The 25910-nt window shown below is 39.8% G+C and overlaps 1 protein-coding gene across 1 annotated transcript; it reads left to right on the forward strand.

The window, feature by feature from the left end:
* The first annotated feature begins 1770 nt into the window (after positions 1–1770).
* Positions 1771–25608, forward strand: strc1 (stereocilin 1). The gene is made up of 29 exons (XM_084924694.1): positions 1771–2306; positions 3889–4584; positions 4705–4729; positions 5128–6463; positions 6803–7627; positions 9907–9975; positions 10062–10172; positions 10300–10454; positions 12061–12247; positions 12660–12775; positions 13422–13551; positions 13650–13832; positions 14364–14402; positions 14503–14697; positions 15685–15825; positions 16277–16338; positions 16498–16633; positions 16733–16821; positions 16992–17127; positions 18045–18241; positions 19765–19855; positions 20154–20325; positions 21607–21782; positions 21930–22085; positions 22239–22381; positions 22483–22631; positions 22827–22924; positions 23392–23542; positions 24951–25608. The coding sequence occupies exons 1-29, from the start codon at positions 2264–2266 to the stop codon at positions 25043–25045; spliced, it is 6102 nt and encodes a 2033-aa protein (XP_084780820.1). The 5' UTR covers positions 1771–2263; the 3' UTR covers positions 25046–25608.
* Positions 25609–25910: the final 302 nt, after the last annotated feature.

Below are 25910 nucleotides of genomic sequence, written 5' to 3' on the forward strand. Positions count from 1 at the left end.
TATTTGTGCTGAAGATGTATTTAAAATGTTTTAGGAGATCTTTGTTATCTGTCAGGCTGTATGCTATTGTAAAGTGTATATACAGTTCATTTCTGAAACAAAGTTTTAAAACAGTTAAAAACATCTTGAATGCCCTTTTTGTTTTATTTCCTCTACAGTTCAGATGATGCTGAAAGATGTTCTTTAAATTCTGGGAGGACAAAGGTAGAAGTCTGATATCGTCAATTCTACGGGAATGATGGCACAAAGTATTAGAACCTACAAATGTTGGATTTAGTGCTTCGTACTATTTATCTCAACAGAGTTTGATCAGCATAATGTTCACTCAGTGTGTTTTGTGTTACGTCGAATGAAGTTAATCCAATATTTTTGCTTAAAGCTCAAAGGCTGCACTTAAGTCAAAATCACACTTTTTTTTAATCCATCTTCAAATTCCAAAAACTTGCTTTTGAATGGTACAAGGGTATTTATAACCTAAAGTTCATTAACATTTACAGCTCTGTGAAAAATTAATTGCTACCTTCTGTACTTTCACATTTGTCATTGATCATCAAAAAATTTTTATATTAGACAAAGATGACCTGAGTTAATATAAAATGTCTAAGGGAAAAAAGCTATCCAAAGCTACCTAGTCCTTTTTTTTAAAAAAAGGTAATTGAACGGCCTGTTTAAGGTCATGCCAAAGCATCTCAATCAGATTTAACTCTGGACTTGGACTAGGCCAATCCAAGACCTTTTTGTTTTTCCAGAGCCATTTTGGGGTTGACCTGGTCGTATGTGTCAGATCATTATCTTGCTGCACACTCCAAGAACGCTTGAACTGAAAAACTGACTCTCATTCAGTCCTTTAGAAGTTGTTCTGGTTCTTTTGTGATCTCCTGGATGAGCCTCTTGGATCAATTTTGGTCGTCTGGCCCATCCTGGGAAAGTTCACCGCTGTTGAAGTTTTCCTTATTTGTGGATAACGGCACTCACTGTATTTGCTGGAGTCCCAAAGCCTTAGAAATGGCTTTCCAGACTGATGTCAGTCTTCTCAGCAGTTTCTTTAGATCATGGTGTGATGTGTTCCTTTTTTCTGATTAAAGAGGTCTGCCTGTGGCTGGTGAAATTGAACTCAGATTACCCCCCCCCCCCCCCCCCCCAAACCGCCCCAAGAAAACCTGTGGTTAATACAAGTCGATTCATAATTCAACAAAGAGGGACAACAACTTTTTAGGTTGGTTTGGATAACTTTTTCCCTTTAATAAATTACATCATTATTTAAAAAGTTCATTATCTTTGTTTTATGGTCTGAAACACTGAAGTATGACAAGTATGCTAAGAAATTAGGACGGGGATAAACACTTGCTTTTATTATAATCACCTGTACAAACAAGATGAACAAGTCATTTCCAAGAAGTGAAAGATGTTGGGAGAATATTTAACTCCTATTATTTGCTGTATTTGCACTGGTTTGATTTCATTTTTTTATGTGAGAACCTCTAACTTGCCTAGGATTTATGTAGGTTTCTCTCCTCTGCTCTCTGTTTCTTTTGTAAGCACTTTCTCCTCAACATACAAATGGAGCTGCAGTCAACCAAGAGGTGACACAAGGAACATAAGATCAATTTTAGCAAGTGAGACATACTCATCTAAGGCATACACATCATTTTTCTTGCATATATTTGGGGAAATAGTATGTTGATAAGAATTGTTATCATTTTATGGTATCCTAGATTCAAAGATGTTCTAATTGTACTCTTTTTAGAGGCTGGATCAGGTTGGATATGGGAGTTGTAGGTAGCAGATGTCATATAAATCTTCCAGCAGTCAGTCTGGTGTCTTCTGTCTCTTCCTGACAGGAGTCCAGTTTCAAATGGAGGACTTAATCAACACACTCGATTAATAATGCAACATTTTGGCTGTGCCCATTGCTTAAATCCCTTCTGCTTTTCACAGCCCTCATTTCACACCTACTTTTTCCCCTTTACCAGTGTCCTTAATTACGGTGCTTTCAGACCAGGTGTAGAGTTGCAGGCTGACACTGAAGTGAAGAGTCGGCAGCTTGTTTGAGCACAGCGGCACCGAAGAAGGATCGAAGATAAAATCCTAAGGAGGTTTAATACTTCTTCAGCAGAGACAGGCATTATAGTATTAGCAGTTATGAAGATTGTTCTCTGGCCTGTTCTCTCAGCAAAGCTAAAAATTTTCTCTACATCAACAAAAAGGATTTAACAAAAACTTTTCTGAGGGGGTTTCCTGCTTACATTTCAGGACATTTACAATGTGGTCAGCACCAGCTATTTGCATTGTGTGCATCTTATTTGGTGAGTACAAAATACAGTTTTTAGCCAGTCTTAATTTTAAAAAATAAAGTAAAATGTTCCTCTAATGTAGTATTACATGATAAATAAAACAGAAATTGAATTAAAAAATAATCAGTTAATTTAGCATTATTAGCTAATAGAAAGTCTTGACTTTTCCATTGCACGTATCATATATTGTGTGAATAGTAAACTTGATTGTTGTTTCTCAATCATAAAAGAAATCAATATTTGTTTCCTACTAAGCAACGCAGTCATTTTGTATGATATGGGCATGGATGTCACAGTTTTTAATGATTTTGTTTAGCGGTTCTTTTTCCAGGGTGGAATAATTGTACAGCATACATCTTTAAAAAACAAAAACAAAAACAAGTATTGGTTGCATAAGTTTGGATTCATTTTGGTTTTTCTCTTTTCCACACAAGGTCAGAAGGATGCATACAGGTTCAAATACATACACCCACTTTTAATACGTGATGCTGAAAGCTCTATGGTGTCTTATAACTTGACAAGAACAAGGTGTATTAAGATCTCGTCACTGATCATGATTGAATAGAGGTGGTAGTTTCTCTTTGCCAACATAAAAAGGATTTGTCTGATAGCACTCACTGGGGTGGCCAAAGTCCAAGGAGCCATTTCTAAACAACTGCAGATTCCATGATCGTCAGTTGAAATAACTGTACATAAAAAGTTCTTAAGGTGTGTCTCCGCTTTGCAAAAATCTGAAAGAAGACCTGAACTGTCACCTTCAGATGAAAAAAAAATAGTTAGGATGTTCAGGAACCACCACAGCTCAAGCCAGCCACGAACTGGAAACGGCCTAATGTCTATGACAATACTGAGCTGTTTGGCCACAGTGACGAGAGGAATAAAAGTAAGGCTTTCAAACACAAACCTCTGACCTTAGCCCTGTTAAAAAATTGTGGATTATGCTAAAGCCAGGTTGGTGTCAGGAAACCAACCACTTTAAATGGACTCTTCCAATTCTGCCAAAAAGAGTGGTCAAATACACAGCCAGAATGATGCCACCAGCTTGTTCATGCCTGCCAAAAACATCTGGTCAAGGTGAAATTTTTTAAAGAACATTCAACCAAATATTAGTGGGGCTGTATGTATACATTTGAGCCTATATATGTATGCATTGTGTCATTTTAACCCTGTGTGACTTTGGGAAAATTCCAGATAACTTCAAGCTTGTGCACCAAACTCGTTTTTTCAAGTCATTAAAGATGTATGCTGTACAACCATTCCACCCTGAAAAAAACAGTTCAAATAAACGATTTAAAGCCCCCAAAGTACCAGGACATTCATGCCAGTGAACGTTTGACAACAGTTGTAACTTTTTTGTTGTTGTTGTTTTTTGTTTTAAATTGTCTATATTGTCTATTTTGGTACCTAACGTTCTGTTTCTTTTTAGCCTTTTGTGTACAGCGCTTTGTGATTGCCTGTCTATGAAAAGCTCTTAACAAATAAACTTTACTTACTTACTAAAAGAGGCTTCAGACTTCAGTTAGAGTAAGAGCTTGCTGAATACATAGTATAAAAATAACACAATGACCCTCTTTCTGTCTTTCTTTCTGTTTAGCATCAACAGGAATCATATGTGATGTCAAGCAAACGGGTTTGCAACCCAAATTAATGCAAAGAACCACAAACCAGACTCCTGGTGAGGGCACCAAGTTAGAAGAAGATATCCAAAAAGTTATTGATCAAATCCACTCTCTATCTAATGGAGATACACGCAGCTTCGGCTCCTCTACCACCAGAGCCGGTTTTGACTTAAACACATATTATGGTGCCCTGATGAACTTGTACAATATTTTTCAGCCACTGCTGAGAGAAAACTTCTTAGATGATCTTCCCAAAATAACAATTTGCATTCTGTCCGGGAGAGAGGACTGTGGACTGGAGGCAGAGCTGACAAAGACGGTGTCTCTGGAGTTAGCGAAACCACTGCTGACTTTTTTGACAACTCTGAGGTCGCAGACATGCTCTTCACTGACCACTGATGAAGAGTCAGGCAGCTTCTTCAGGACCTACCTCAGGATGGGGGATTCAGCAGCGTTAAGTGGTTTCCAAGAAACACTTATAAATATACTGTCGAGTCTCTCTCTCTCTAAAAACTTAATAAATGTGTTAGGTGGACTCATAGATGCAACAGTAACATACACCTTAAGGTTTGTGGCATTATTTATCCAAGTACCAATGGATTACACCAGAATAGCTTTACAGTTTGGAATAAAAGTCCCAGTTTTAGATGAAAAGGAGACCTGTCAACAAGGTAAAGCATTTACAAAAATACTTCTATTGTTATATTATGTAATTTTTTTGTATTCCAGATATTATTATTATGAATTCTTCTACAGTTTTATGCTAATTAGATTTCCTGTGTGTTCTCTAGGAGACCTCCAGCAGCTCATTATGTGGTGAGTCATTAGTAAAATTTGCATAAACTTCATCTTTAAGCTGCCCTGTGGAGCTTTTTAACTACATCAGCACCACAGGGCAATGCTTTTCCTTCTTTACAAAACAAGGTTGCTGATAAAGCAGGAAGAATTACTGCTGTGAGTCGTATAATAATCCTTTGAAAGTGCCGGCTGGACACATTATGTAAGTGTTTTATACCTCAGTTAAAATTGTCCACAAGATGGATGTAGACACTAAACTAGTAAAGCCGCACTAGATCTTTTTACCATGACTTTACCATACCAGTCAGGCACAACATTATGACCACTAACAGGTGGAACGAATAACACCAATGATTTTGTATATTATATTTGATGTATAAAATGTACAATAATAATTAACTTCCTGTTTTGTTCAGGGGAATCAAGAACAATGTGAGCTGGTCTTTGAGTACATCACTGATCGATATCCTCCTGGACATCTTCCTCCCTCAAGATCAGTCAGCATTCATGCATCCAGGACCTGAATGCCAGACTCCTCCCAGTGCTCCCTCTCAACGCAGCATTTCATATGCTGAAAACAGCACTATGAATTATTATGACACCCTGTGTGATAGCTACAATCTGGCCACCATCAACGACACAATGTGTGCTGAGATCCTCTCAAATTCAGGAGTAGAGTCTTCCACGCCTGTGGTCACGTTTTGCGAGGCTCTAAGCTCCCTCAGCTCCAACCAAATGAAGAATGTGTGGAGCAACATGTGTTATGTTATTCAAACACTGGCTTCTCCACTTGTTAGCAGGTCATCTGACTGCAGTTTCGACAACGCAGGGCCAGCCCCTGCCGCCACCCCTCTCACTAAACCTCGTCGAGTTGCCAGGGAAGCCTCCAACCTCAAACAACTTGCATGCAACTATAACGACTGGTTGCAAAATAATGTGGACCCTGTCCTTGTGTCACTGTGCAGTGACAATGAACGTGTGGAGTTTGTGAAGCAGGTCTGTAGCAATGCTGTATTGATGCGGAAGCTGCTATCTGACAAGATGAACAGCTGGTTGTACGGATACTGCGCTAACTCCTCTGCAGACCCCGGCTACATGGTCAGTGAGTTCTGCCGGTATGACCAGTGGCTTAACAAGTTCACAAACATGGTGGATACCTCCCTGCTGGCGTTCTGCATGAGCCTCGACAGTGTCAGACTGACCAACCTCATCTGTGAGAACACTGGCTTCTTCATGTTTATAATGTCTAACCCTGAACATTTTCAGTTCATGCCTAACTGCACAAACGTACCTCCTCCACTGCCAATCCCTGGCTTGGATATGCAGTTAGATTTTTGTCACTACTCGGAGTGGCATGAGGTGGAAATTACCAATGATCTTTTGACAATGTGCATCCTCTTCGACCAGAGCGGTTTCACTAAAAAGGTTTGCTCTAATGCAACATTTTTGGATAACCTTCTTCTTAGCACACAAAATACCTGGCTTGAGGAACACTGCCGCACCTCTCTTAGCTTTCCACCCCCCGAGCCTACACAGGCCTTCAACATTGGAATGTGGTGTGACTACAATACGTGGGGAGAACGACAGGTGGACGATTCTGTGATCGGACTTTGTTGGCAGAATGATCAGAGTGCTTTTCAGAAGAGTGTCTGCTGCAAACAGTCTGTGTTGGAAAAGCTGCTGCAAAATCCTCTGAACAAATGGCTTACATCAGTCTGCACAGACATGGAGGAAATAACCGTACCACCTCAGGTGGGTGTTTTACCTGGCAAGAATGAACATATAAAAACCAATTAAGTAGCACAAAAAAGAAAGAACCGTTATTTTAAGCCTTATGTAGTAAAATAAGCCTGCATGAGTCTCTTATAAACAAAATCATCCCATTATATCCCAAAGTCTGAACATTTCTGTTCTGAAATCTGAACCTAAATATTCTTATCCACTCGTGCATTTTGTATCTTTACAGAAAAAAATGAACTAAAGATAACAGCATTAATTGCATATACAACAGTAAAGCCATTTTCTAACTGTTTTCTAACCATTTTCTAACTTTTTATTCTGATGTTGTGTTCACCATAAATGGTCCTGTAGGTGTGCAAGTACTCTGACTGGACGCGTCCCATCATTGTGGACATGACTGAGGTGGCTCTCTGTGCTGAGATGGACCAACTTAACTTTACCTCCAAAGTCTGTGCCAATAATACAGTCCTACAAAACCTGTTGGCCAATCAGGACAACACCTGGCTAATACAGCACTGTGCCAACTACTCAAAAGACCCAGGGACATCTTCTAATAAAAGTGTGGAAGGCGTGACTAAACAGTGTCAGTACTCCAGCTGGATCACATCTCCACCAGATGCTGCACTCCTGGCTCTATGCTGGGAGAATGATCAGACCAATTTTTTCTTATCCATTTGCCCTAATGATGGTCTTCTCCTGTTTCTGTCCCGTGAGCCGTGGAGCCAGTGGGTGAACAGGATGTGTACCACCTACACCACCTATACCAATGCCACCACCACCAACAACAATAGCAACAACAACACTAGCACCACTACGGACCCTAATTTTTGCCTAGCAAGAAATCTGGTGAAGGAGTTCAACTGGAGCTGCCCTACCATCTTCGCTTCAGCCTGTCAGCCGTGTGCCACTCAGAATATGGTCCTGCAGACAGTAGTGCGCTGTTGGGTGGACAGCGTGCGGTCCAAGATGGTGGATCTGCTGACTCCACCTGTGGCTAGAGCTTTGGAGCAAGCAGTCAGCACCACTGTAGTTGTCCTGTTATCCCTGGAGGAGGTTCAGATCACCCAGTGGCATGTCACCGAGACAATACGACCAAGTGTGCTAAAATCTGTGATCAACTATTTCAAGTTGGAGGACAACTCTGACAACAAGAGAGTCTTGCTCCAGTGTTTTGGGGTAAGTGGTTCTTTCATGCACTCGTGTGGATTATCAGTAGTGCAGTAGTAGATACTCAGTAGTGGAACAAGTGGACAGACCAAAGGTTTAGAAATGCTCAAAAAAGGTTCTTTGCATTTTGCTCATGTTAATGTATTACAGTTGGTGATATATACGATTTTTCTGTTTTTTGTGAAGCTGGTAAAGGCAGCTCCACAAGAACGACTAACTACTGTGTATTACCTCCACAAATGTTGTACTGACAACATGTCGGCCTTTGGACCTTTGACGTCTTCTTTGAGGTCAAATAAGGTCACCTTTAAAAATACACTTAAAACGTTGGTGTGTTGGTGGTTCTTAGTGTCTGGGGCTGGGCGCTCATGTATGTACCGACTCACTCCTGGTGGCTGATTGGCGGGGCCTGGCGCCTGTGGCCCAGCTGGGCCCCTTCCGGGGGGTGGGGTGCCCTCAGGCCTCTGGCCTCTGGGCCTGAGGCTCGGTCCTCTCTGGCACAGCTGGCTGCTGGCAATGCACTGCGTACTGCACAATAACATGTAATATTTAGTATCTACTGTTATCTACTGTTAGCTAGTTTATTGTGATGGTGTTGCATTTGTTATGTTGCTCTTTTTTGTTTGTTTTCTCTTCTGTTTTTTTTTTCTCCATACAGGTGATCCAGGTGTTTTGTTTGTTTTTCTATTTTTTTTCTTCCTCCCTTTCTCACCATCTCTTCTCCCCTGTATTTTTCTTTCTCTCCCTCTCTTACTTTCATTCTTTCTCCCTGTCCTATGCCCCAGTCATGTCTGTCCCGTCTGTAACAACCGAAAATCAAACAAAATAAATACATAATTATAATAAAGGTCAATCAAATTGACCAATATGGCAAGGCCATGATGATCCACTTGGTAAAGTAAATCCGCTTGGCATCTTTCTTGGCCTTCAGACAACAATTCTGATGGCTAAAGATCCAAACGGGACAGGCAAAAAAAACCCAAAACCAAAACCCCCCCAAAAAATACACTTAAAATTTTGTTGCCTTTGTGTGTACTGGGAACATGCTCATTTCACCGACCTTTGCTCATTCAAGAATTTAAAAGGTGCCCAGCTCAAGGACTGAACCTGCCTTGTGTCTACACATAACTTAGCATCAATGTTAAATAGGGTTTTAGGCACTTTGTTACTAGCAGCCTGATACAAAAGATTATCTGTTCCCATTTCTTTAGTACAATACAGGTATAAAATTTTATTTTTCCACCAACAAGGTGATTCTTAAAGGGGAATTCGCCAGAAACTTGGCATATCTGTGTGTCCCTAAAATAAACTAAAGTGAAAAAGTGAAGGACAGAAAGAGAAGTGTCAGGCCTAAAAACTATCTACAGGTTGTGATATCTGAAAATCACGACATTTAGAAATGAGAAAAAAATCCAGCAAAAACCTGACACACTTCCTGAGAGATGCATCTGGCCCTTCGGGTCTTGTGTCAGGTTCTTGTTGGCTTTTTTTCAGTGGAGGCTCTGTCATAGTTTGGAAGTCCATTTCGATCAGTGGTATTGGAGATCTTCAGATTTTGATCCACCATGCAATACAATCTGGAAAGTATCTGATTGGCAAGGACTATTCTGGAATTTTCTGCCGTAACAATGATCCCAAACACATAAAAACATACTTTGATAGAAAAAAATCCCTATAAAAAAACCTCATAAAAAATGAGGTGTGGCAAAGTATTGCCCAGTGCTAATGCATATGTACTATGTTGATTTCTGCAACTATTTTTATTGTCATATTATTGAATTGTCATTATTACATTGATCTGTTTTCTATGTAGATTTCTTGGTGGTTTGAGATAATTTGCTGTGCTCTGTTTTGCTTTGAGGCTCAGCGAGAGTCTGTTAGTCAATGAGAGCTGATCGAGTATATTTTAGCACCTTTCTCAGAAATTTACTCTGTAGGTTAATCAGAGCGTAGTGTGAGTACAGATTCACCTCATCTTTTATTCAGAAAGACTCAATCTGTTTCTGTGTAGTTCCGTTCATTGGCTTTATCATTCATCTAATTATTCATCATATCACTTACCATTAGCGTCATTTGACCTTCAGTGTACAGCCGGCCTACAGCTGGTGTCCAGTTACACTTCTGTCACTGATATCCAGATGATGAGTCTTTTCCTCTGGGTGTTAATCTCTCCTGGCTCACAACTGATTTGACACTTACAATAATGTGTCAAAGGGGACAATTGTATTATATGTGTCTGATGCTCCTTCTATAAGGTGCTATTATAACTGCATATTTCCCTTCTGTAGACGGTGCTAAGCAGCCTGCTGCAGACGGGAAGAAACCTGCAGAACACTGACGAAATGCTTCTCATTAAGGTAAGATATGTTGTATAATAATACTAATGCGAATTGCCACAATATCCAGTATGTGTTCATTGCTTGCATTCTTTCCACATGTGCAGGCGTACTTCAGTTTATCGCTGAGCAGCCTGAGGCCAGTGCTCAAAGAAGCTCACAATCATACCACCAGACTCATCCTTCAGTACTACGCCAGTGTCAAAGACACACTTCAGGTGAATAAGACCACCACCACCACATCCGCCTTTTAATTTCCCTTCCCAGAAGTCTTAGTTGTCAGTTTATCTGTTGTATCTCTGAGGCACAGTTTTCTCGCTGACATTGTTTTCTTCCGTTTGCTAGTTGCCCAATGAGTACCTGTCCGCCATGGTGTCAGAGATACTGCAGACTCACCTGGTAAAAGATGTTACTCTTTTCCCTGAGCTCGCTCCAATGCTGACTAAAGCCAGCCCAGCTGACATCCAAGCTTTGCCTCCCTGGCAGAACAACATCAATGTGTAAGTGATGGAGTTTCTTTACTAATGAGCCCACTACTCCTGCATCTAAGCATTATTATATTTGGAACTTACCACATGTCCCGTGTGAGGGATTAAAACGGTGTCTCTGGTTCCTGAAAGGCTAACATTTTCATTTTGTTCTTGCGAATATCTTGGAAGTAGGACATATTTTGCTGGACATAATTTTAAACCAAAACTACGAGTTTTGACTCTAACTGTGGCTATGTTGAACCCTTACAATAGTATGTCCACAGACGGCCATTTTTTCAGGTACAAATTTGCAGGTCTTGATTGGACCTCCTTTAGAACGACCTTAATTCTTCCTGCCATAGATTCAACAATGTGCTGGAAACCTCCCGCAGAGATTTTAGTCCTTATTAATATGATAATGTCACATAGTTCCTGCAGATTACATTGGCTGCAGATTATGTTTGGCTGCACATCCATGATGTGACTCTCCTGTTTTACCACATCTGAAAGGCGTTTTACTGGATTGGGGCCAAAGTGTGCTGAGAAAATGTTCCTCGCACCATTACACCACCACCACCATGGTGACCTTACCATCTCAGCAGAACTTAAGACTTATCAGTCCTATCTTCTATTGTCTAATTTTGGAGAGCCCATGTAAATTGCGGCCTCAGTTTCCCGTTTGTAGGTGACATTAGAGGGACTCCTTTGCTGCTATGCTTCATTTAGAGTCACATAAATCGTCTTTTTCCCTCCTTCTAATGCTGGCTTTGAACTTCAGCTGGTCATTCTGACCAGACTTACATGCCTAAATGTGCTGAGCTGTCCATTTACATGAAGAAGCAGCTGAACATGTGAGGCTATTAAAGTGGCTCCTGAGTCAATGATAAAAAAAGAAAGATAGCATAATAGGTGTGAAATTTAAAAGCATCCATTCTCATTTTCAGGTTAGGATGAGGTGCTTTTACTCAAAGAGATGGAAAATGGGTCATGCTTTGTATCATTTTACTTTGCTCATTGCTGAACATTCACTGAGATTCATTTCAATATTTTTCTTCCCTGAGAAAATGCCTCTGGGATCTGAATGAAGTCAGAAGTGAAATGATGCATTGCCATGCAGAGTCCAGAGCATCCATTATACATTGTAAATAATGTAATGCAAGCTGGTTCTCAGAGTTATCTTAATCCAGATAACGCTTGTTTTCTTTGTTGCAGTTGTTTTCCAGTTTCTCACTTTGGAAAATCATTTTCTTGCTGTAATAAATCTGCATCTTAAATATGTACCTGTTGGCCATGGATATTTAACCTAATATATAATAATGAGACTGGAAAAAAAGGGGAAATGGTTTTAGAATGAATTTAATCATTAGGCTGCTATTATACTTTGATTTTTATATGACTTAAACTTAAGAGAGTTGAAGTCTCTGATAGTCTGTTAATGAGCTTTAGGCTTGTTCAGGCCTTTTTGTACCTTTGTAAGAATTTGAATATCTTTATTCTAAGTCAAGCTAAATTTAATGATGCCAGCCAGTACTATACTATATGCAGTAATTCAAAGAAGGTCACATATAAATAAGTTTATTTAACTCTTCAGCAGAAAGTTCAAACAAACCTTATTATTTTAATGTTTTTGCTCCAGTCGGGACAAAATTAATGAAATCTTAAAGAGCATGACCCCGGACCAGCAGCAGGCCTTTGGATTGTGGTACAGCAAAGCATTGTCCCCCTCCAGCATCACCAGAGGTCAACAGTCGCTCATCAAGGACACAGGAAACCTGATCGCCTACCTGCCCTTCCAGAACTTCCAACACCTCTCAGCTGCTCAGGTAACGGCCCTCTGAGCTCTGACACCTGCCAGGGAAACTTGAGAAGCAAGCAGCTAGTTGGATCGGCCCCAGGGCAGAACACAGCCACTTGTCACACGCTGGTCAAAAGAAAGCACTGACTCATCTGTCTCTGTCACTACTGTGGGTTTTATTCTAGGCGCCAGTGTTCAATAAGTAATATTGGGAAAACATGAATTAGGAATGAGCATGGCTACTGATATTTCAATACTAAAGTAAGAATAAATAAAAGGTTTTAAAGGAATCATTTCAAAATTTTTTCTTAGTCTTTTTATCCTCAAATTTTACACTGTGCTGTTTTTTTTTCTTTCCTTGTCACTATATTGCAAAATGTATTGGCCCATTTTTAATACATAATTGTGATCTGTCACTTTTGTAATGCTTTCATCGGCAGCTGCTTGATGGGCTGGATGTGTTGCAGAGAAACACCCTCACTCCACTAAAGCAGGAATTCGTAGCACGCAACCTCATCAGCACCTACAGGAACCTGACAGCTCAGGACTTTTCCAGGTTTGGAATGACTATAGGAAGGCATTTCCAACATTTTCCTTCCATGTTTTCTTTTTGTAATCATAGATAAAACCTGACAGAACACAATGTGTTGATGCATGCTTAATAATCCAGGAATAGAAATAAATCCCCCAAAAGTTTCAGCTGTATGCAGCATTTTCAGCAAGGGAAACGTTTCTTTATCTCATCCAAGTGAAATCGCTGAAGAAGTTCTGGGACAACAGTAATTCGTTTTGATGTAATGTTGCTGGATCTTTTTTTTTAGGTGCATTTGAACCTTTTATTTTATTAATATAACTTAATAGTTTGTCATATATACAATCTACTTGCTTGACTTCCAATCCTCATAACTAAATTTGCTTTATTTAAAAAAAAGTATCACCTACACACAATATTAAAATTTCAAGGTTTGTTGTAAAGGTTTTTTTTTTTAATTATTTGACAGCATGTGTACTGATTAGTTAGAAATGCCTTGATTTCTTTAGGTTATAGAAACCTTTAAAAATGACACAAAAACCTTTAAAATAACTAATCAAACCAATTAAAAAACTAAGATCTTTCTTTCTTTCTTAAAATTAAATACATGTAACATTTTGGCAGGTGTTTCCTGTGTGTGTGTTGTTGAAACATTGCTTTGTGATTTCAGGCTGGGTAGTATTGCATGCCTGGCAGACCCAGCTGATCTCTATGTTTATAAAGGCACCGAGGCTTTCAGTGTGATCCGGGAGAGTATTATGAGCTGCACACGTAAAGGACTCCGTTTGCCAAGTGACCTGGTAGGAACAGAACTCATGTGCAGTTCCTTCACTGTTTTTTTAAATGTATGCTTTCATGTAATAATTGCTCTTTTTGTTTGTCTTAACTTTGTTGGCAGGTTTTCAATATTTTACTGAACACCACCGAGCTGCAGGTCCCGTCTGCGGTCCCTGCTGAGCGCCTGGCAGAGATCGCGCTCCTCCTGCCCTCGCTGGGTGTGACTTTCCTGCAGGGTCTCTCTACGTCTCAGCTGCTTTCTGTCCTCCCCACCCTGAACTCTATTCCATTCAGTCCTGCACAGGTAGAGGAGTGAATTAAACCTGAAATCTATACCAGAAGCTGGTAACCACAGTCATCATCTGTAATTGGTGTAATTTTCTTTCTTACTAGCAAATTGACTCTTTTCTTTCCAAGGCCCGGTTTCAGTGAGTGTACAATCATGTGTTGGCAGTAGATGGTTGGATTTCGTAGCAGCTGGTGGGAGTTTTATATCTTAGGAACAGCTGACAGCCTGGCAGCCTGTCTCCAGCACTGGTGACAGGCCTCATGAAGAACAGACCTAAGCTTTACTTCATCCTCTGCTCTCATCTGAACTGAGGCCTTTTGCGTTTTCCTCAGCCTCACAGCTGTTGGTTTCATATGTCTTTAAGGAGTCTTGCAGAGAAGTAACATCTTCAAAGCTGCACATTGTTTGTGCCATTTCGACCGAAACGGTTGTGTGAACAAGTGTTACTAAATCCCACAAGACTTTCATATTTTAGGAAACGGTGAATTTAACCAACATGTTGACGAGGTGTTTGAATGATTACTTGTTTTGTTTTTAATGTTTCAGGCAGCTGTAATAGTAGACAAGCTGTCTTCAGTCAATGGAGTAAGTTATTTTGGAAACACAGTGAAGTGAGTTCAGTTATTGTCTCTGTATTTTTGGGCCTTACACTTACATCATCATCATCTCTCTCCCTGCTGCCCAGTTTATCCCAGACCGGCTGGGGGAGCTCGGCTCTCTCATTGTAGGAGTGAAGACAGAGACCTTGCTGATGCTTACATCTGATAAACTGCTCTCAACCCTTGTTGCTATTTCGCAACACACACAAGGTCTCTGTCTGCTTGACAGAAAAGGCCTCCTCCTCCCTCCACAAGCCAATGCTATAGCCACCAAACTCTGGGTAAAACACACACACACACACACACACACACACACACACACTAAATGCCACAGTTTAATTTGAAGCAATTTTTTTACTGTATTTGTTTTTGTTCTAGCCATGTAATTGACTTTGAAAATTAAAGGTTAACTCTTTTCTGTCTCCTCCTTTAGTTCAAACAGGGATCTTTGGGCTCAAATCAAGGGGTTCAAAATGTGGGTTTACATGAGGGTGATGGACAGCTTTACAGATGAGGTCTGGAAACTGTGATGTTTGCAGATTACATTGTGATCTATTGTGAGAGTAGGGAGCAGGAGGAAGAGAGTCTGGAGAAGTATCCACTGGAGAAAAGAGGAACGAAAGTTAGTAGAAGCAAGACAGAATACATGTGTAAAAGCAAAGCTGCATGAAGGTGAAGGTAGATGAGTTTAAATACCTGGACAGTGCACAAGCGAGGTGAGTGCAGCCAGGGTGGAGCTGGTGGAGATAAGTATTGAGGGGTTATTTGTGACAGAAGGAAGCAGCAAGCGTGAAAGGGAAGGTTTACAAGATGGCAGTGAGAACTGCTGATGTACGGTTTGTCTATAGCTGTACTAATAAATAAAAACACAGGAGGCTGAGCTAAAGATGGCAGAGTTGAAGATGCTTAGATCTTCATTGGTAGTGACCAGAATGGACAAGATTAGAAATAAGTACATAAGCTGAGCTGGTTGAGCATGTTGGACAAAAAGTTAGAGAGGCAAGGCTGAGATGGTTTGGACACGTGCAGAGGAGGGAAAGTGGATATACTGGCCAAAAGATATCAGGCAGGATGAAAAGGGGAAGAACACAGAGAAGATTCATGGTAGTGGAGGAAGACGTGGAGAATGCTGGTGTGACAGAGGAGAATGCTAGGGATGGGGTGAGACGGAGGCAGTGGCACCTCCTAAAGAGAGCAGCTGAAAGAAGAAGAATGCATCTGTGTCGAGCACCTGCTGCAACGCTTTGTGTTATCGTTACTGTGTTTAGGGCTTCCCAGAGGTGGTCACCTGGTTGAACGATGTAGCTCCTTTGCTCGGCTGCACACCCCTAATCAGTGTTCTTCCAAGGAAACGTCTACTTGTGAACAGCCTCTCCAATACATCTACAAAACCCTGGAACACGCAGCAGGTATCACAACAGCGCACATCTGTGACATTAGCGCCTGCTTTGCATTACCGCAGAGTGGTAAACAGCTCGGCTTGAATAAATATAAAAGAAAGTTTATGAGTGAAACATTATTAGGAATTGAAAAAGGGGAAAGGAAAAGGAAGGAAAGCGTAGGAAGTTTACATCTTTATGCACTGTACCAACACTTCCGGTATATGAATACGTAAAAGCTTCTCACTGTGAAGCAGGGAGTTCTCTGTTGTGTTTTGATCTCTTCATGCTTCCTCTTATTGGATATGCTTCCTCTCTGTTGTGAGGTGTGCATGACGCTATCTCGATTAGCTGCTAAATTATTAAGTGAAGAATGGCATCATCAGCGACACTGTGAATGGATCAGCCTCTGAATGCAACCGATCACGCAAACCTGCACGCTACCACTACAACGCCAACACTTTTCCACTTTCTTCCCCAGGCTAAAGGAATTTTCAGAGAGGTTCTTGATACTAATCCAAATCTGATCAAACAACATTTCTTGTAAGTACACTTAATCTGACGGACAGATGAACATGCAATCATAGCAATTATTTTCTTGTCTGTTTTCAAAATATACGAACCCCTTTGATGGTTGATGCTCTTATTTTCCAGCAATTTTGCAGCTTTATAAATTAACTATTGTGCATCTATTGATTCTAGGAGTCTGGGAACGCTGGGGCAGGGTGTGAGCTGTGCTGTCTTAAGAGATCGTTTTCAGGCAAATCGGTCACCTTCTTCAGCAAGAAGCATCCTGGCCTTGCTCAGGCAGCAGCCTGGTCTTCTTCACACCTCACTGGTAATTACACATCAAGTAATTCCTGACATTTAAGATATTTACGTTAATTCAAGGATCATTAATGTGTGACTTCTATTATGTGTCTGTTGTTCTGGACAGAAAAACTGTATAATCGAGGTGCTCTATCAGTTTGAGTTCTTCTTTGAACTGCTTGAAGATCTTGGAGGTGAAATTGCACTTTCAATGCCGTAAGTCCAAAGCTGGCATTATAGTTACTGCAGAGAAACTTTAATCTCCATAAGAATTGCATCCCTTTAGTGAAAAATGAGTATGTGTGAAATGCAGGAGACCCTTCTGTACTCTTTGCCCTGAAACAAAACTCTGGATTGTTTTGGTCTTGTGTGTTTGTGTCTTGCAGGGTGAGTGCCATAAAAAGGTTTTCCACAGATATGATGAACAGTCTCAGGAGGATGATTATAGCAGGACCGCATCACTTTCTCCTGCTGTCCCGAACAAAGCAGCTGCTGCTGGTGGATAAAATGACGCAGAGGTTGGTAAGTAGAGCCTGATTTCCCAGTGTCCCTTTTGTGAGGTTCAATGGAAAAGAAGCTACCAAAAGAAGACAAAAATGATAACAGTTATCTGGATTTATTCTTGTGTTTGTCTTAAAATATAATCTGAGCTTCTTCCAAGTTTTAGCTAAGACCAAAAACAAAAATTAGCAACTGTCAAACATTTACAAACAGCGGAAAAGTTAAAATATTCATCCATCATCAGTTAGGAACATAAGAACTGCACAGTACTCGGTACTCACCACAGAAATGAGCGCCTTGCTAAGATAACACACATCAAAAAAAAGGCGCATCAGTGTTTCTTATAGGTTCATTTCAGTGTGGACGTCTGTGAGATCAAATTCAGTAGATCAGATTAGTTTGGAGTCCGCACCTCACCCCCATACAGATACTGTTGAAGGATCTCAAGAGTGTATGACACTTTTTAAAGTCTGATCTGCAGGTATCAGAAATGTTTGTTTAACGTTACTTCTGCCATAAAAGGTGCCAGCAGTTATTAAATCCATTAGCATGTTGAATTTTGAATGTATGCAAGCAAAAAGGTTTTTATTACGGAGTATACACTGCTTCTGAGTTTTTGTTAAATAAATAATGACATGGTGTAATATGTCATGTGTTGTGTAATCTCAGGTTGTAAGACATGGTTAAAAGCTAGTTAACTTTTTACCATGTCCTAATAAGTAAAACCTTAGAATTGCATTTTGCAGACTTGCAGAGGGTGTACTTTCTTTTTACCATGAGCATAGATGAAATGTTAGAATTGAGATAATCAGGATTTTCCAAAGAGTTAATAAATAGTTTTTCTCTGCCAGCTTTTAGTTAGTACGGTTTTCTTGTTTCCCATGTCTCTTGAAATATCCTATTTTTTATTTATATTTTTTTTTGTGCTTTATTTCCAGGACATGTATACAGGCGTGTTCACGGAGGTGGAGTTCCGTTTGCTTGGCATCATGGCACCGTTTGTGGTAGATGAGGTTTTTATTCAGGTGGACCGCAGGTTCTTCATTCAAAATCTGGATTTCCTTCATGGGCTCTGCTACAGCAGCACCAAGATGGAAATCGTGGCTCGTATTCTCCAAGAGCCTGCTGCCTTTGGGTAACATTACCACAAACCGAACTGTCTGCTGAAAGGAGATACAGTGTTATTCAACATTTATTCAACAAGTGATTTTCAGGGAAACAGCAAGACTGAGCATCTGTGTGAGCTGTAAAATAAATAAATAAATAAAATTAACATAAAGATCTGAAATGATAACATGTTACATAGAAAGGTTAAATTGGTCTTTAGGTTAAATGAGAAATAATGACAAGAAACAGTATTTAAGAACCCTTTCTGTGGGCAGCTCTTCTTAAGGTCACAAGTTTAGAAACACATGTATGCTAATCCACATTTTGTCTTTTGGCCCGATTGTTTCCTATCAGTCCCAACCAGCCGCAGCAGATGGCTTCCCCTTTCCTGAGCCTGGTTCTACCGGATGTTTCTTCCTGTTAAAAGGGAGTTTTTCCTTCCCACTGTCACCCCACTTCTTCAGGAGTCATCTGATTGTCAGAGTTTTCTCTGTGTTATTTTCCTTATAATTGATCTTACAATACAAAACACCTTGAATTGACTGTTTTCATTTGGTGCTATATAAATAAGAATCAATTAAATTGAATTAATCACAAAAATAATTATAACATTTTGTGTGGCGACTGAGCTCAACTGCTGAAAACTGAAATTAAGGTATATAATTAATTAATTTCTGGCATTTCTACAGCATCTATAGCAGTTGAGGTGTAGGATTAAGATGACAAAATATCTTTGCATTCCCTGTAAGGTGACTTACCCAGCCTACGCTAAGCTTCAGCTGAAAGCCCCCATGACGTTAAAGCACCGATAAATTTGATCATTTATTTATAGCTCAGTGATGATGAGCCGATTCCCTTCACCACACTTCATCTTTTATTATGATGTTTTTATGTTGATATGCACTGCTCTTTTTACATAGATTTGTATTATTAACGTTGTATTAAATTGGATAACTAATATAATATTAATATTCCCAAACAATCTAACTGTAGTTTCATCAGTCCACAGTTGGTCTGGGTGTTTTTTTGGCATGTCAACCTTTGTTGTGATCATAAGTTTAGAGTTCACGTCATTTTTCCAAGCTACATTGTTACTGTTGAAATTATATATTCATTGTGAAAAGGAAGAATGCAATGAGGTCTGTGTTAATCATTGAACTAGACTATTTGTTCATAAGTGTAAGTTAGATGTGACCATTTTAGGAATGAATTTTAAAAAACTGTAGTTCACTTACTTTTTCTTGCACTGTATTTATTATGTTTTGCCACGTCAACTGCATCATATATATACTAAATGGGTGAGAATTTCAAGAATGTGAATGTATCCATAGAATATTTAGTTCACAGAGGCATGAATTAATCAACAAAGTCCAACGCAGCAGTTTTTAGAAGTTGGCCTTGTAAGGATGTTTCTTTTACAGTTTTTATAGGTTTTAAAATGAAAATGAAGTTATATGAAATTTATTTTCAAAACTTTCCACTGATAGAGGCTTTTCACACAACCTGAGATAAAAGGAACAATGATAGCATGATCTTGTCTCCCCCTCATAGCCCAGTGGAGAACTGGGACCAAACAACACTCAGTCAGGTCGACCGCTTTCTCTTCTTCCTGCCTCAAGACAAACTGCAGCAGATTTCCCTGGTAAGTTTATTGCTGCACTTCTTTCAGTATTTAATACTTAATATCTGAACCCAGAGCCTGAATAGTTCCCCATATTATTATTACTTTTTTCAAAGTGCAACACATTCGCTGAGTGTCCAGAAGTCCACAGTGGAGCTTTGTGTCAGAACTTGATCCAATGACATGTTAAGTCAGAGCCTGTAAAGAAATCTCTCGGGTGTCACATCTCCAAAAGGTGTCAAGATCAGGTGATGAGGTTGCTGTCTTCCTGTAACCCATTCAAATGTGCGTGTTGCTGTCTGTGTCTGTGTGCCTGCAGGCATTGATGACTGTGGAGCGAATAGAGAAGCTGTTCATGAGCCACCATCAGTGGGAACGTGGGGACATCGGGATGCTGTGTTCAGATGAGACTGAGAGGAAGACCATTTTTGAAAGGCAGCAGTTTGTTCTGCAGTTTTTCCTGGGCTTCCTTAAACTAAATTCTCAGTCATGTAAGCCTTACTTTGGTTTCCAAAATCTCTTACAATAACCTTGTATGGTTTTCATCAAATTTGGTGGGATTAAGAATTTCTTCAGTGAATGTAGCATTCTCTGCTGCCTTTGAAGTGTCACAAGACATGACATGGACCCATACAAGGGCTCTAGGGAGGAAGAGGTTCATATCAGTCTACAGAAAGCAGACTAGTTTAGTTAGCTTATGTTAGCATATACTCTTGAAAAAAGGTGAAACAGCCGGCGAAGATTTGTCCAAATGGAATCATTTTTAGTTCTGCAAAGAGCACTTTTAATTTTAATACTTCAAGTAAAAAAAAAGACATTTTAATTATGTGCAAAGGTGTTTCACGATCAACAGTCAAGTTGCCAAACAGTGAGGGGACATCCACTGTAAAATGTATTTTAAGGTACAGCAATCATACCAAAAATGAATGTTCACTAATGCAACTAAAAATTTCATTATTGTGTTTCATCCTTTTTGTAATTTAATACAAAAAGGTGATCTTGTACTTGGACTTTGTACATGCTTTGTCTCCAGGGGCCACCGTAGATCTTGTATATATTCTACAGTCAGTCATCATAAACTGAAATATTTAAAGGCTTTTATTTAGATTTCTCTCTCAGATTTGTGGAACAGTTCATTTTGAATTTGAAGGAGATGACTATCATTCAAACAGTACGAATATCATGTTAGTGGTAGGCAAACAGCATATTGTGGACCAAATGAATGAATGAAAAATAGGCAGTGGGGTAGTTAATATAGCTTTGTGATGCTCTCTATTTAGTATGAATAATGTAGTTAAGGTAGTGAGTGAATTGGAAATACAGAAGGATAATGTTTATTTTTTATTTATTATCCAATCACATGACCAGGCTTGATGAAAAAAAAAACGTTTTATCACCTCTAAGTAAAGACTGGAAAATGAACTGAAACAGTGGTCCAAAAAACCCGAGTTATTAACGCAACCATTGTTTTGGATGGAATTGTTATCCTTCTAAACATTGTTTGCATTATTGTCTTTTGGTACAGCTGAAAGCGCAATACATTTGTGCGTATGAATTTCTTTGCAAATTGACTTTTGTAGCAGGAGAACTTGCTGATCTTCTAACAGTGAAAATTAGCTTCTTGGATTAAATTTTTCAGAAAGACTTTGGCTAATACTTTTCAGAAAACAAAAAAACTTGACAACTTCAAACTAAGCCATGGTTATATTACATTGCTGACCCATTTTCATAGATAATCTCCTGATCATATGTTTGTGTGTGTTGCTGGCCAGTGCCTCCAGTGGTTCCTACTTGTGAGATTCTGCATACAACAGCCCCCTCCGTTTGGCTCTCCAGCAGTTTGACTAGCATGCCTTCATCTGCCTTCTCCAACTGTCTGGAGCTGATGGGTCACGACTCGTTTCTTGCATCCTACCAACGCACTGAAGTGCTCAGGAGAGTCAAGCAGGTCAGACTGATTGTTAATCTGAATCAGTCCAACAAAAACCTCTTACATGTGTTTCATTTGATGATGGCCAAAGTTTACAGGTCTTAATACTGTGTTTCTGCTCTGTCTTTGCTCCGGGCCTCTCTGTATTAACGTGAATATATGAAGATATATGGCCCAGTCTCTTCCTTCTCCCAGGCTGTGATCTCTCAGCTCGGTGTAATAGCGACACAGCTATCATTAGACGAGCTGAATGCCATTCGACTGACTGAGCGGAGAAGCATCGCCGCTCTGGGCACAGTCAGTGACTGGAATAGCAGACAGGTAATTACTTTAGCCACTGCAGTTCAAATATTTACATGTTACATCAAAATTGCTTTGTGTTTTGGGCAGTTTTTATTTCGTCTGATAAGAATAATACCAGCTGTGGCATTATTGTGCCGTATTAGACTGGTTTATAACTTGTTGTCTTCCTAGCTGGCCACACTGTTTTCCACCGTGTTAAACTCCACCAAGCAGAATCCGAGCCAGCTTGACTCCAGCACTCTGGTGGCAATGGGATACATTGTGTGTGGTGCTAAAGCCACAGAGCTGAGGTCTTTCAATCCTATAGAGCTCAGGTGCGCACAATATCGGAAAATGCTTAAATGAAGCGCTTTTTTTCAAGCCCAGCTTGACACTTAAATTTACTTTGTACTCTGTCTCCCTCTGATGGCTGCAGTAAGGCGGTTCTCAGGCTGGGTCGGCTGAGGCTGTCTTGCTCAGAGGAGCAGCTGCAAGCTCTTGTTGAACTGCTAACCCACAGCCTCGTTTTTGGACTCATGAGTTCCTGGGGCACCGATGTGTTCATTGAGATCGGAGTCCTGGCAGGTATTGTCTATTCATTGTCTTTTCCACATGAATTTTAGTTGTACTATGCATAGTCCTACATCTGCCTTAATGTGTGGTGAGAGATTTAAATCAAAGACATTTTGTTTTCCTCTATGCTTTGCTGTAAAAGCATTTGATTCATTGTTTCTAGCACCCTTTGCTCTGTTTCACTGGAACACTTTGCTTGTTTTTCAGTGGGTATCCCAGACATGGCCATGTCAGCACTGGTAAAAGAGCAAATTGAGGGAATCGCACCTTTGGCTATCTCAATGATGGCACCAAAAAAGTTTGCTGTGAGTCAAGATTTAATTAAACCAACCATATCTTGGGTGTTAAACATAAAGCACAGGGGCCAGAAATGAACCAACAAAGACTCCGATCCAGCCAACTGGATGGCTTTAGAAAATGTGTTTTAAATGTGTTTTAATAACTTTTACAGCAATTCCTGCTAATGACAAACTCTCCCACAGCAATCCATACTACACCACAGTATATTATGTCAGAGATTAAACGGGTAGTAAACCTTCTTTTCACTGGCAGAAAGATTAGTTTCACTGGTCAGGGCCGATTATTGTAATATCAAGGTGAGCTAAACTACACTTACATATGTGTAAAAAGTACATAATTTTTTAGTAACATTTGTTTTTTACAATAAAAAAAAATGTATTCCTGTTTTTGCGTCCATCTTGACAAATCTTTATCATGTCTTTAATTTATCTCTTTAAATCTATCCCCCCGCTGTGTGTTTTGTTTTCAAAAGGTGGTATTCTCCCAGGAAAAGATCGCCATGTTCTCCTACGAGCAGGCTGTTGCAGTAACTGATAACCAGCGCTCTGTTCTGTCAGACCTCCAGAAAACAGCTCTAGCTATGGTGCTGACACCCTGGGACGATAAGCTTGTAGACTTCAGAGGTAAAACCTGAATCACTGCTGTCCACTGATAACCATTAAACTTGATTTGTCTTCTTTATGCATTAATCGCTTTACCTGATGAAAATATAATCGCCCTTAACAAAACTCTTACCAAAGTTTTATGCTAGTTTAGGTACATCTTGCTATTATCAGGTTGGATCCACTTTTGCCTTCAGAACTGCCTTACTTCTTAATTCCTCTGAGATTTTGCTCCATATTGACATGATAGCATCATACAGTTGCTCCAGATCTGCAGACTGCACAATCTCTTGTTCCACCACATCCCAAAGGTGCTCTACTGGATTGAGATCTGGTGTCTGTGGAGGGTGTGTTAGTGCAGTGAGCTCATTGTCATGCTCAAGAAACCATTTTGAGATGATTTCAGCTTTGTGACATGGTGCATTACACTGTGGTCATAATGGGATGAACATGACACATCAACAACAATACTCAGGTAGGCGTGCGTTGTTAAAACAATGCTTAGCTGGTTCTAACCTGCCCAAAGTGTGCTACGGAAATATATCTATCACACCATTACACCACCAGCAGCAGCCTGAACTTTGAACACAGTGAACCAACAATCATTTTTGTGTTTCCATGCTTTTTAAGCCAAATTGTGACCCTCCAATCTGTTTGTCCAATTTTGGATGACCCAGTGTGAAATTTAGCCTCAGTTTTCTGTTCCTAGCTGACAAGAGTTGTTTTCTGCTCCTGTTGCCCATTTTTTCCACACACTTTGAGCCGCTTAGTACCATGTGAGCATCATTTAAACACCACAGTCTGAATGAGTACTGTTGTTCATTACATCCATCCCATTATGACCACAGTGTACAATCTTCTGATAGCAGTTTCCAGTAGGAGGAGTTCACCAGCTCTCAATCCAGTAGAACACCAGTGAGATGTGGTAAAACTGGAGAGTCGCGTTATGGATGTGCAGCTAACAAATCTGCAGCAACTGTGTGATGCTATCACGTCAGTATACACCAAAATCTGTGAGGAATTAAGAATTAAGGCAGTTCTGAAGGCAAAAGGGGACCCAACCAGTACTAGCAAGCTATACCTAATAAAGTGACCTGTGAGTATATAAATTATTACTGTAATTTGACTCCCAAAATCAAGGCTGACGATAGCTGCTGTTGTTTGCTTGCTGGTTTCAGCACTTTGTTCTCATTGTACTTCTAGATGTTTCCAGTGTGCTTTCTTTTCTAACAGAGATTATGAACATTATGCCTTGCTGGATATGCTATGCATGGATACTCTAGGTGTGAAGAGAGTGCCTACAGTGATATGATTGTCATTTTTCACTGTGATTATTTTTTTTGTTAATGATATTCTAAGTCAGATAATCTGCCTGAACTATATTTTTGCATAGCTCTACATTTGTAATGCTTTTGCTGAATTCCTGTAGGGAGGTCACTGGGGTTGGCGTTGAGCCACAGCCCCCTGTGTCTCTTATTGGGACTGCTGATGCTGCTGACCGTCCTGCTCTGCCCTGACACATGACCTCGTTCACCCCAGCCGAATCAGGAGACCCCCTCATTCACATGATGATTGTCTGTCTGCGCAATTTCTTTGAAATAAACAGCATTTACTTTCCGTACTCTTTTTAGCAACACTGTAATTGATCTTGTATAACTGTTACTTTACCATCAACATTTAGCACTGAAAGAACAAAGTTAACAGTTTGAGAGAGTAGGAGCTGTTTGTTTTAATCAGCAAGTCTATCTAATACCCACAGATCCTAGACTATTTATTTATTTTTGTACAAACCTATCTAAACACTTTACTGTCCCATATATATCCTTCTCAGGGATGCCATACCTAGAAATAATACTTAAAAATGATAAAAGTTAGAATATAATTGTTGTGCAGTTATTATGAGAGAAATCTGTTGTACAAAGTTATTTATTTTTGGAGAACTATAGGTTTATGTGAGTAATAGTGATAACACTTTCTATATATCTGTCTATTTTGAGTTATCTTGATTAAAAAACAATACTTAGTAGGGCCTGATTGTATTAGTATTGATCTGTTGTTGCTGTGAGTTTTGTAATGTTGTGCACAATTGGCGGTGTAATTAAAATGAATCTAAATGATCAACAAACAGAACCAATCTACCTCTGGTTGACTCTTTTTATTGCTTTATTGCTTGTTAACAGAGCTGTGTAGTCTTACCCACAGTTCTGTTCACCATTCAAAAAGCATTTGACACTACAGATGGGATGGCACATTCCTGGTTAAATAGCTACCACATTGATAGATACCACTGTGTGCAAATAAATAATAACTCCGGTTTCATTGTGAGGTTCAACAAGGAGGGCCCTAAACTGTTTATACTGTAGAAAAAGTTTGGAATAGCTTCTGAATG

The sequence above is a fragment of the Perissodus microlepis genome, chromosome 1 (assembly GCF_051167445.1).
Source record: "Perissodus microlepis isolate ML-2025 ecotype Zambia chromosome 1, ASM5116744v1, whole genome shotgun sequence".
Classification (NCBI taxonomy): Eukaryota; Metazoa; Chordata; class Actinopteri; order Cichliformes; family Cichlidae; genus Perissodus; species Perissodus microlepis.